This window comes from Branchiostoma floridae, chromosome 18, assembly GCF_000003815.2.
Source record: "Branchiostoma floridae strain S238N-H82 chromosome 18, Bfl_VNyyK, whole genome shotgun sequence".
Lineage (NCBI taxonomy): Eukaryota > Metazoa > Chordata > Leptocardii > Amphioxiformes > Branchiostomatidae > Branchiostoma > Branchiostoma floridae.
In genome coordinates this window covers 18,437,637-18,450,021 of record NC_049996.1, presented here as the reverse complement: position 1 = coordinate 18,450,021, position 12,385 = coordinate 18,437,637, and the positions used below count along the sequence as shown (strand labels likewise).

Sequence of the window (12,385 nt, the reverse complement as noted above, 5' to 3'; positions counted from 1 at the left end):
TAGAGGCTAGAGTAACACAAGCACACTTTTGTGTAAAAGCTGTCAACCAAGGGAATGGCGAAAATGGTCAAAAAGTAGCATCATATATATTGACCTTTTACATTCTTTATAATACATTGTCGGGGAATTATCCACCGGAGACATATGTGTGATTTTACGTCGCCTCCTTCACATGCGTCTCTGGGGGCCTTGGCGTAACTTTTTTTTTGATTCGCGGTTTTTAACCGGGAATATGCAGGGAAATGAGAATATGCAGGGAAAGAAAAATGCCGGGAAAGGAATATATACCGGGAAGTTTGTACAGGCCCCAGTACAAGCTTCTTGGTATATATTCCTTTCCCGGCGTATTCCCGGTTAAAAATCGCGAGTCCAAAAAAAAAGTTACGCGAATGCCCCCAGAGACACCTGTGAAGTATCCTGACTAAAATCGCGATCCTAGCGGCCATCCCTACAATTGCCGCCTCCCACGGGGAGGGGGTCATTGACCCCAGCCAGCGAGAGATTGTGTAAACACAGGCTAGCCTGTGAGGGAGGCTAGATTTACGTAGACTCTACCAGGCTTCGTGGATCGGTGGTCTAATTGTAGAAATTGGACAAATAGAATCTATAGTACACTAGGGGAGTTAGCCGGCCAGAAGAGTACGTTTCCTCACCACGTTTCGTGGTGAGGATAATGATTCTACCGATCCACGGAGCCTGGTAGAGGCTACCAATCGTTAACAGACACCGGTCGACCTGGTTTCTACGTTGTTGTTCACGCAGCAGTCTGCAGATAAAGAGAAGGAAGATGGCAGATATCTTCAACTTCCCCACGTACACCCGCGCGGTTGTCCGAGAGATCCCCAGCAGTCTGAACGATGGACTCCGCATGGACGGATTTGATGAGATCGCCGATGTAGACAAAGCCAGAGAAGAACATCAATGTTTAGTCCAGGCGCTGAAAGATTTGGGGCTGGAGGTGACCGTCCTTCCAGCAGAGGATTCCATGCCGGACTGCGCCTTTGTGGAGGACGTTTGCGTCGTGCTGGGCGACAGGGCGCTGATGACGAGGCCTGCTGACGAGTGTAGGAGGCTAGAGGTGAGATAATCAGTCTCCAAGCAGACCATACGGTGCCATAAGATAGTATACACGAAAGCTGGACCAGGGTCACGCTTTGTAGGCTTACATTGGCTTAGGTCAAAATAAATGGACCTATCCTGATCGAACGCCATATCGAACAAATAGAACCAGGTAGAACCCCCTATTCTAAATTTATTTAGAACACCTCCGTCAAAAACAGCCTTCCCTGTACTTGAAGGCTACGACAAGATAATAAACATGTAAACGAATATTAGTGCTCGTTATGTCCTACCATAAGGTCGACAGTGTGGAGAGGTGCATGAGGGACCTGGGGCTGGAGATACACCGCATCCAGGACCAAGAAGCCACTCTTGAAGGGGGTGATGTCATCTTCACGGGTAACTCTACAAAAGTTTTGTCATTTATTACAAATCTATAAGGTTAACTGCTTTGGTGGTCACTATTTTGCGTATAATAGTATATGTATAGCTGCCATCTGTAACAGTGGGGCTTAAGTACCACCTACCGTCTTTGCCAAAGGGCTCTGAGCTTTTGTGGCGACATCGGTAGGGTGCTTGGTTTTGGGAACTCAACTTTGTCCAGTGAGAACGAATGAAGCATATAGTAACATATATCGACTTTCTCTGTTTTTCTTCCTTTCCTATAGGCACAGAGTTTTTCGTGGGAGAATCAACGCAGTCAAACAAGGCTGGTCACAAAATTCTGGCCGAGACCTTCCCAGAATTCCCTGTGCATTCCATCTACGTTACTCCACCGGAAGTTCACCTGAAGGGCTTTTCCGCCATGGCTGCGCCTGGCATCATCGCATTGGTGGACTCCCAAAATGGAAGAGACGGGTGGAAGGTAGAAACTTCCGGTCAATTTTGAAGCATTCTCCTGCGCAGAGACATCCAACGGCGCTAGAAAACCGCCCCTCGCCATGTACTCTAGATCTGCTATCTCAACCGTCACCATCAGTTGCTGACCACCCTGCTTATAAATATCAATGAGCTTATCCCTTTTGAAAACTGAAAGACATATTCTCTGATTGGCTGCCATCTGGTTTGTGGCGACGCCCACAGAAACTAATCGTGACGGTTGAGATAGCAGAGTGCAGACAAGAGGCGATTCGCTGCCGCCGTTGGTTGTCTGCATAGGAGAATGTTTTGACGAAGCAGTCGGGCTTTTGCGTGTCATTAACGTCGCGTGTCTTGCGCCATTGGTCACCTCACCTGACGATGGCTGCATCCTATATAAAACGTTACGTATAGGCCAAAATTTTTATGACTTGTTCAAAACTGCTATAGCTAAGTTTACATGTTAGCTAGACTTGTTTATAATAAGTTTGTTAATCTTATGGACTTTTTTGGGGTAGAAAACTGTGTGAAACATTGATTTGATGTTTGCAGATAGCCTCTTGCACAGCAAACAATGGATGGTTCTACACTCAGCACAAAAAGTTTGGAATATCAACTTTGGTATATCATATTTCCGTTATTTATGCATCAATTTCAATGTATTATATATCAATAGAAAGCTTGTATGATTTCCTTTCCATTGGTATCAAACTCATTGTCATTGTTAACTCATGGAACATACACTAGGCCTGCTAACGTGAGTGGGTCATGAAAAAAAAGTGCCCAAATTCCCCCGTTTCTGTTCAAAATTGTATCGTCCGGTTCAACCGTTGTTATGGCCGCGGGTGACAATGTTTCAATCAATCCTTTTATCACCTAACGTTTGGTATACAGAACATCCAAGTTTCTTTTTAGCATATCTGAGTAGAGTATTTTATGAGCGTAAATTCATGGAACAAGGACTAGGCCCGCTTACGTACAGGGGGTCCTAAAGATATAGTGCCAAAATTACCCTACTAAAATCAATCACTCCATTCTGCTCATTTTCTACCGTCAGTATTGACTTGTGAATGAAGGCAAGTTGAATAAGCAGGACATGTCAATCAAGGCTACTATTACTCTTTAATCAAGCAAAAAATATGAACCATGGCAAGAGGTGATCAATCGAGTGCTAGCCATAAGCCGTAGGAAGGCTATTCCACCCAAAGACTGTACTCCAGCATCCAATGGTCCTTGCTCTGTGTGGACTGGTGTTGTACTCTTGCAGAACTGCATTTGGTCCAATATTGAAGAGGTATAATGTTGCTATTGGATGGAGGATGGTGTCCCTATATGTCACCACATTAATGCCTGGAATGATGACGAGTCTTGTTTACCCTATGGTGGTTATACCGCCCCAAACCATGACGCTGCCTCCACCACCAAATGCCGAAAGTTACTCTTGACTTGTCAGCGGCTCTCCTTTCCGCATCCACGCTTTGATTCTACCATCCAACTATCGAAAGGGCAGATGAACTCTACTCAAGTGTACTAAAACTTTGTATGTTCCGTATACAAAATGTGAGGTGAAAAGAGGATTGATTGAACCTGACACACGCGCCAATATCAACAGGACGATGCAGTGTTGAACATAAGTAAGGGAATTTGGGCACTTTTTTTTCGTGACCCACCCACGTAATCAGGCCTTGTGCTCGTTTCATGTGTTTACAATAATAATAAGTTTGATACCATAGGAAAGAAAATCACATAAGCTTTCTATTGATATATAATACATTGAAATTGATGCATAGATAACGGAAATATGGTATACCAAAGTTGATATTCCAAACTTTTTGTGTCGAGTGTATTTCTGGTGTCTTCTTTTTGCGATTTTGCAAACTACTTTATGTGATAGACCAAGGAGTTTAAAAGTCTTGTTTTTAACCTCCTTGGATAGACAGTATTCAATCAGAAAGTTCTTGATGTACAGCCATGAATTTTATTGCATGAGCCAACGTTTCGATGACCACCTGTCATCTTCGTCAGGGCTATACTGACTGGTTTACTGACAGGGGAAAGACAGTACATGCAGTTCATAGCTCATGCTTTCTAGTTTATTTTTACGGTCGCTATTTTGCAGGAGATGTGTGCAAAAAGTGACTACAAGTACGAAGCCATATGGCTGTCTGAGGACTGTGCGGAGAACTGTCTCTATGTAAACGGGACAATCGTCCACGGTCCCGAGCGCCAGTTCCCTGAAAGCTATAAGGTAAATTAATGGATATCTTCAGTCATCGTTTAGGTTTCAAATTCAGCAATAATGATAAGTTTATTGCAAGTTCTTGCCCAAGGGCCAATTGCAAGTGACAAAGAAAAGACAATGGTTAACAGTATAATAAGCGAACACTCTAGTCTTGACGCTAAACTGTAACTTGACTTCTTTTTCTGAGACAGTAGACGACGAATGATCACACTTTTTCTGTAATGTGGATTTTGTGATGCTAAGGGAAGTAAACTACAACTTCAGCAATAGCTAAAGCAGAACCTCTTTTAGAAACGACAGTTTCTATCACTTTATCTGAAACTATATATATGTATCTTGTGGTGATTGTGAAGACGACTTTGTTAAACTATGGGATGGGGCTCTCATATTTCCATCGTGTGCCAAAATACCGCCACATCAAAAAAATGTGATAGATGCCTTCTCAACATTGTCCGGAACACCTAAATATCTGAAGTGTACATACCTTAGAATTACTGATGTTGCATTGGCATATCTCTTTGAATCGCCCTGAATCAAGAACCTTTTGGTCATGTGGCGGTATCATGGCATCCAATGTACTTATAAAAGTTGATGTTAATCATTAGAATGAATCTATAATGTCGTTTTTTAACTAGACGAACTTCCGTGCTAAAAAAAAATAGTAATGGCCATATCGTACCCAAACTAATAAGCTATGTATTTATGACATTGCCACCACAGGTGTTCACCAAGGCTCTGGCCGACTACCCGCGAATAGAGGTGTCCACAGAGGAGGTGTACAAACTATCCGCTGCGCTGACCTGTCAGTGTCTCCTGTTCTAGAGGCATCGAAAGCAGATAGCACTGCAACATGTAATCTCCAAGCAGATTCCTCCGTGGCCCATTTCACTCCTCTGCCGGCTAAACTCCTTCCCCAGCTTATGTTACTGTTTTATGCCACCGGAGGAATCTGCTTGGAGATTATGCAACATGCACACGAAACACGAAGAGACTTAAGGTTCGCATTGCACTGTAGCTATAGATGTCGCTGCCTGCAGATCCGATCCAAAACGTTATGTCATGTTACAATTTTAAGACCCTATATCCGTACACAAAATAAAGCGCTTATCAACAAGCTTTCGATCAGTCCTCTGATCCTCATCAAGTTGAAATGACCCAAAGTCTAAGTGACACATCCGAACCGGAAGTGTGACGTCAGCAAAGGGTCAAAGGTGCTTAGCAGTCGGTATCGGCCCCCGTTATGTATTTTCATTTTGTACTGTCATGATTTTCTTTGTGCATACAAAGGGTATACCAGTAAGTACCAGCGTCATTGCAATATACAATACTAAAAATGTACAGCCAAATCAGCAGTAATGATGATGACAATGATGTATAATATATGAATAAATAAAGAAAAAAAACAGTGAGTATACAAATGGAAACTATTACACCATTCTTGTTGCTGGGTCACATGGTACCATTTCCCACGGTGGCATTTCTGCACCCTTCTCCTTTGGGTGTGTTTTGTTGGCTTTGTGTGTCCGCCTCCACCAGTAATAAAGCATTGCTGCCATTATGGAGGGAATGGCGATAGCCAGTATGACGTAACATGCAATAAGTCCGGCATTCGCACTGTTATCACTGACAGTGGAAATCACAGTTGTCAGGGTGGTTGCTGGTTTTGTTGTCACCAGAGTGGTTGGGTGTTTTGTAGTTACCATGGTGGTTGGGCGTGGTGTTGTTACCATGGTACTTGAGCGTTCTGTGGTTACCAGGGTGGTTGGGCGTTCTGTGGTTACCAGGGTGGTTGGTCGTTCCGTGGTTACCATGGTGGTTGGCCGTTCTGTGGTTACCATGGTGGTTGGCCGTTCTGTGGTTACCAGGGTGGTTGGGCGTTCTGTGGTTACCAGGGTGGTTGGTCGTTCTGTGGTTACCAGGGTGGTTGGGCGTTCTGTGGTTACCAGGGTGGTTGGGCGTTCTGTGGTTACCAGTGTAGTCGGTAGCTTGGTTGTTGCCTTTGTTGTAGTGGTCGGTTGAAGGGTGGTGGTTGGCAGTTCGAAGATTCGGTCGTTGCAGTTATCTGTTTGGCAACACTGGACATCAGCTGTGTTTAAAAAGAAAATTTGACGCTGATGTTATTTTTATCAGTCATATTCATATTTTCACGAAATACCCCCAAACAAGCTAATTAATTGTCTGGGACAGTCAAACCTGCAGAAGAACCCACCTTTACATATAACATGTAAGAAGCACGTTAAGTCCTGAGCACTCCTGACAAATGTTACCACTTTTTGGTGGTTCCTTAGATAATTGTCCCCATCGATACAAGCACTAAGACTCCTGTCTTTATCCACCACTTGTTTAGCCCCATGATTTTTATGTCCCCTGAGTGGTCTTCTCGGGCATTTGGCTGTTTACAATTTGATATATAATAATAACTTTCTTGCGCAACAATTGTACAAGGTACAAAGCATTACATCTACTGATAAGGTTAACCTACTTAATATGATAGTGCATACTGTTAGAAGAGAACTATTGACTGCAGGTACAGAAAACGTTGCACTTACTTGCCAAACTGTCCGATTCTGCATTAGAGCAATCAGAAGCAGTCACACATTTTCTTTGGACGAGATGTAACCAGCCGGTATTCACAAGTGCAGCCTGAAAAAAAATCAGGATTAGCGACCTGGTCAGTCGGCTTTTGTTTGAACCTTTATCTATTCATGCGAATCAATGAATATGATGCAGGCCACTTTTCATTGAGGTTATGAGGGAGCTAAGGGTCAGATAAAATATAACAGAGATACAGATTACATCAATACCTAATAAAAATTATCAACATATATCACTACATACACATGGTAAAAGGGAAAAAGTTGAACGTTCATAGTTGTTTATTAAAGACAATAGATAAAAGTAGACTTCCTCTGCACACAACCACAGCTGGACATGGTGGTCTCACTAGGTTTTTTTTTTTTCAAGGTGAATGTAGTTGATTGACAATTCTAACATTCTGAGTTCGAACCCCTGGTGGGCCACAATGTTGTGCTCTTGAAATGCCCCAATGGCGTGTCCTTGTACCTAACTTTGGTTGGAGACGTCCTCTTGGGTAGGACGAGAACCCGAGTGTCCCAAATCTAATGTGAGAGCGCGGAAAGGGTAGGCAAAACATGATGGGGTGAGAAACTCCTTGATGAAACAAGATGCCTGAATTTTCAAGATGGAGATCACGAACGTTTAAACAAAATTGAAGGCAAAAAAACATGGTAGCACGTAAAACCAACAAGTCTTTTATTCTTATATTCAAGTGCAGAAAGTGACACCAGTGTGGTGGCGTAGTATCAATACAACTAGAATCATGGCTACCGCACTAGTTATGTCACTTCTACAACTACAGAACTAGTGTCAGTTTCAGTTTTATACGGCCACATTTATGACTACCTCACAAGTGTAATTTCTACAAGTAAACTTACGGCTACCACACGACATATCATCCAATTTTCTGATTGTACATGTTTTGGTCATATTGACGATCTCCAAATGGGAATAAACGTTTTTTGTTCTTTTTCGAAACCAGGCAAAAATAAACGTTTTTGCACGGATGTCATCCATACAATTTATTTGCTGTGACCGCCAAGGCTGTGTTTCGGCTTCCATTGTACAAAAATAACCATTAAATATTTTCCTTGATATACTCACGCAAGATATGCAATTCATTAACACATCCTTTCTCGTGACGAACGCTCACAACCAATTGTTATTTGTGTGTGCATAGACTATCTATTTCATACAAACAAGTCGCACTAACCCAACCACCAACTGGATCTACCATACAAACCACAATAAAGCAAAATACATAACATTGTATAATACAGTATTTGTATAGTACAGTATGATCTTATACAACTATCATTTCGATTATATGACAATAAAGATATACAAACATTTCACATTTTCTAGTTAAACTATCTTGTGCGCTTTAATCATATGCTCCTCAAGCCAGGCATTGGCCAATTAACATGCCTTCATTTCTTCATAGATTGTCTTTTCATAGAATAACTTTAATAATTAACTAAAGTTCGTTTTTGGGGGGTATTTTACTGTCCCTCTAAAACGTTTTACTATTGAGGTAAATAAGAGCGGGCCGGGACAGAGCGAGGGAGACGGAGAGGGATAAAGAGAAAGGGAGACGAGGAAGAGGAGAACGAGCGAGAGAGGGTGAGAGAGAGATCGGAGAGATAGGGGGAGGAAAAGAGAGATAGAGAAGGGAAGAGAAGAGAGAAGAGGAAGAATTGCGAAAGATGAGAGAAGGAGAAGGAGGTAGAGGGAGCGAGAGAGGGGAGACAGAGAGCGAGAGAGAGGAAGAGAGGGAGAGAGGGAGAGAGAGAGAGGGAGAGAGCGAGAGAGACGAAGAGGGATAAAGAAAGGGAGACGAGGAAGAGGAGAACGAGCGAGAGAGGGTGAGAGAGAGATGGGAGAGATAGGGGAGAGGAAAAGAGAGAAAGAGAAGGGAAGAGAAGAAAGAGACAGGGAGATGAGGGAGAGGAGAACGAGCGAGAGAGAGGGTGAGAGAGAGAGATAGGAGAGATAGGGGAGAGGAAAAGAGAGAAAGAGAAGGGAAGAGAAGAGAGAGAGAAGAGGAAGAATTGCGAAAGATGAGAGAGAAGAAGAGGGAGGTAGAGGGAGCGAGAGAGGGGAGACAGAGCGAGAGAGAGGAAGAGAGGGAGAGAGGGAGAGAGAGAGAGGGAGAGAACGAGAGAGGCGCAGAGGGATAAAGAGAATGGGAGACGAGAAAGGGGAGAACGAGCGAGAGAGGGTGAGAGAGAGAGAGTTGATCTGTTGTGTTTGCGTTTTGCCTCAGACCGGTAATACTGGCTCTACAATGCGGCAACAGAGTTTTCTTTTTCTTTTCTGTGCTTTAAGTAGTAGTAGATAGCGCCGGCCGCCATGAGTGGTACAGCGACGCCTGCCACGCTGCATCCGGCGATCGCTCCCGCGCTCATCCCTCCGGACTGTCCCATCGCCACCGGCACCGCTGTGGTGTTCAGAGCCGTGCTTGTCGTCAGTTGGACGGTCGTCGGTGGTGTCGTCGTTGTTGTCGCTGTCGTGGTTGTCGGTATGGTCGTGGTTGGCAGCGAGAAGATTTGGTCGTTGCATGTGTCGTTTTTGCAGCAGTGGGCTTCGGCTGTGCACCAAAGGAAAAACACAGAACATAATCAGAAAGATAGATAACTTAGGCTGGATGTAACAAACACTTTCTGTGCAAATTATGTTAAATTATATTGTAATGACAATGGGAAAGAAAACTGCAGTGCAAAAAGCAAGATATTATTGATATCTCCTTTCAGATTTTCACACAAAATTGAGCTTGCATGCTCTCTATCTAGCTACGAGCATAAACCTCGGTCCTTGCTCATCAAGAAAGCATTAGAATTAGATGGTTCTGAAATACAGTAATAAGTGTAATATTTACCCATATTTTACTAACGAATTACCATTGCTGTTTCACTGCAAATAGATGTTTTGTAAAAAAAATCAATGTTTTTAATCCTGTCTATGGTTGAAGTTGAAAAAGATCTATTTACCTGTAAGACTGTCACTTTGGGATTCATTGCAAGCCGTGGCAGTTACGCACTGCCTCACGACGACGTGTAACCAGCCTGTATTCACGAGCGTGGCCTGAAACAATGACGAACAGTCACCAGTCGGGGTGGGTACCGGTACAGGAAATTCAGGGACAGGTCCGGTACAGGTCCAGAGGATCAGGTCCAGGTCTGGACCTGAATCTGGACCTAATTACCTTTGCCAGAATGGCTAAGGTTATGTTTTAGGCTTGTGAGTCTGTCTGTCTGTGTGTTAACAGTATAACTCGAGAAGCCTTGGATGGATCCCGATGATATTTGGTAGGTGGATAGGGGTCGGGAAAACGAAGGTCAAGTTCGATAATGGGCCCCCTAGCGGCTTGCTAAGGTACTGCAGCAGAACCTCAATATTTGATATCTCGTGTTCTGGACATGCTGTGGTTATGATTTTTGAGTGGTAGATAGCCCTTGAGGCAGAGAGTAAGTACTATAAGTTTGGACCCCCTAGCGGCTTGTTTGGAACTGCAGTCGCCGATTTCCTTTCAAACTTTGGACGAGAATAACTCGAGAACGTGTTGATGAATCATCACGATTTTTGGTATGTAGATAGCCCAAGTAACAATGTACATTATGAAATACTAATTATTTAAATCAGGAACTAATTTACATAATTAATGAGGAAATTTTATAAATCCACTGCATTTCATGATAGGACTTTCAAACTAGTCACATGTATAGATGAGAAAGAGAGAAATATCAATGCATGTTAATTATGCAAATGATGACCTCATTTGCATAATTAATGAGAAAATATAAACGCATTGATGTATCGTCATGGTTTTTGGTATGTAGATAGCCAAAGGGAAGACTTACATGATGGAATTCTAATCATGCAAATCAACAGCTAATTTGCATAATTAATTAGGAAAATCTGTAAATCCACTGCATTCCTTTATAGGACTTTCAAACTTGTCACATGTGCAGCTGAGAAAGACAGAAATATCAATACAAATTAATTATGCAGATGATGATCTCATTTGCATAATTAATGGAAATATGAACGTGCTGACGGATCGTCATGATTTTTGGTATGTTGATAGCCTAAGTAAAACGTTACATAATGAGATACCAGTTATGCAAATTAACAGCTATTTTGCATAATTAATGAGGAAAGTTGATAAATCCACTGTATTCCGTGATAGGACTTTCAGAGTTGTCACATATGTAACTGAGAAAGATGGCAAGGAGTAAGAGGTGTATGTTTGGGTCCGCTAACATCTTTTCTTGAACTACAGGAGTCGGTTTAGTTTCCTACTTTGAAAGATAATAAGTCCAGAAGGGATTGAATGGATCATCATGATTTTTGGTATGCTGACAGCTTAAGTGATGCTTGATACAATTTAATATTAGTATGTAAATAGGGATCTAATTTGTATAAGCAATGGCAAAATGTTATGAACCAACCCCAGGCATATAAAATAAAATATAATGAGTAGCACATTTATGTTTTATTTTTACTTTAGATATTTCAAGCATGTAACATTCATATACATGTACAGGATGCTATGCATATGATGATAAGGAGGCAGAACAACATGCTTGTTAAAAGTCTGTGACAATCTCTCTTTTTTTCAGGGAGTACAAGCTCAAACTGTTGCCAACTTTTACCTGGCTTTTGAGGCAGAGTTAGCTATCATACCAGTCATTAACAAGGTAAATACATCCAAAGCCATGATTTAACACCATTGAACTTTGAAGGACAAACTTCTAAGTAAGGACACCTTTTTTCATACAAATTTCCGGGACATCAATTAAAACATGGTGTAGATTATTGCTCTTACACCAGTAGAAACACTTCTCAATAACACAGGTTATATTTTGTACCATTATGTAAAAATTATCATGCACTCTTCCTTTAATCAACAGATAGATCTTAAACAGGCAGATGTAGAGTCCACGGAAGAACAGATGAGACGACTCTTTGATTTCAAAGACAAGGATTTATTTAAGGTAAAAGTCATTGTTTTTCATCTCCTCTCTCATAGATTTTCTATTCCTTCAACATGCAAACTGAAATTGTTACAGTCCTTATCATGATTGTGCTTTTCATTTAACATGTTTCTGCTGAAACATTTTTTTATCTAATACTGGTTATTTTTTTCCAGATATCAGCCAAACTAGGGATAAATTGTAAAGAAATTCTGGATGCAGTGATCCAGAGAATACCACCGTAAGTAGACTATTATAGATGCTTTAGCTTGAAGCTTTTCTATTTTTCTATTTTTCTACTTCTACTTTTTGGTAGATGGCTTTTAGCGCTATGACAAGGTGGGGCAAGTTTCGGCCCCCTGACATTTGATTTTAAATCTACAGGGGTGTTTTTGTCAAGACATTCCAATGAGGATAACTGCAGAAATGAACGTCGAATTTTCATCATCTTAGGCATGTAGGTAGCTTAGGCAAGGATGTTCATAATAACAAAGACTAATGATTAGATTTTGGGCCCCCTAGTATGTCATTTGCATAACATTTACAAAAGCTCTCAATATTTTATGGAGGTATGAGGTCGTTAAACTCTAGTTGATAAGAGTTTGTGTGACTTTATCAAATAACATATAAAATAAAATGTAATGAGTAACACTTTTATATCTACAGACATCAT

General features: G+C 41.8%; 1 protein-coding gene and 1 long non-coding RNA gene across 3 annotated transcripts in view; both read left to right on the top strand.

The window, feature by feature from the left end:
* Nucleotides 1-5,499, top strand: part of LOC118405636 (N(G),N(G)-dimethylarginine dimethylaminohydrolase 1-like) — an 11,409-nt gene extending 5,910 nt beyond the window's left edge. The window contains exons 2-6 of one of the 2 annotated variants that reach the window (XM_035805205.1): nt 763-1,078; nt 1,359-1,458; nt 1,728-1,924; nt 4,037-4,165; nt 4,880-5,499. In XM_035805205.1, coding sequence (XP_035661098.1) covers nt 788-1,078; nt 1,359-1,458; nt 1,728-1,924; nt 4,037-4,165; nt 4,880-4,981 — 819 coding nt within the window. In that variant the 5' untranslated portion in view covers nt 763-787 and the 3' untranslated portion in view covers nt 4,982-5,499. The remainder of the gene's footprint in view (nt 1-762; nt 1,079-1,358; nt 1,459-1,727; nt 1,925-4,036; nt 4,166-4,879) is intronic. The other variant, XM_035805204.1, reaches the window with a different exon arrangement.
* Nucleotides 5,500-11,354: 5,855 nt separating this feature from the next.
* On the top strand, nt 11,355-11,964 carry LOC118405252. The gene is made up of 3 exons (XR_004829862.1): nt 11,355-11,436; nt 11,650-11,733; nt 11,889-11,964. It is a non-coding gene; the product is annotated as an uncharacterized LOC118405252 (long non-coding RNA).
* The last annotated feature ends 421 nt before the right edge of the window (nt 11,965-12,385 follow it).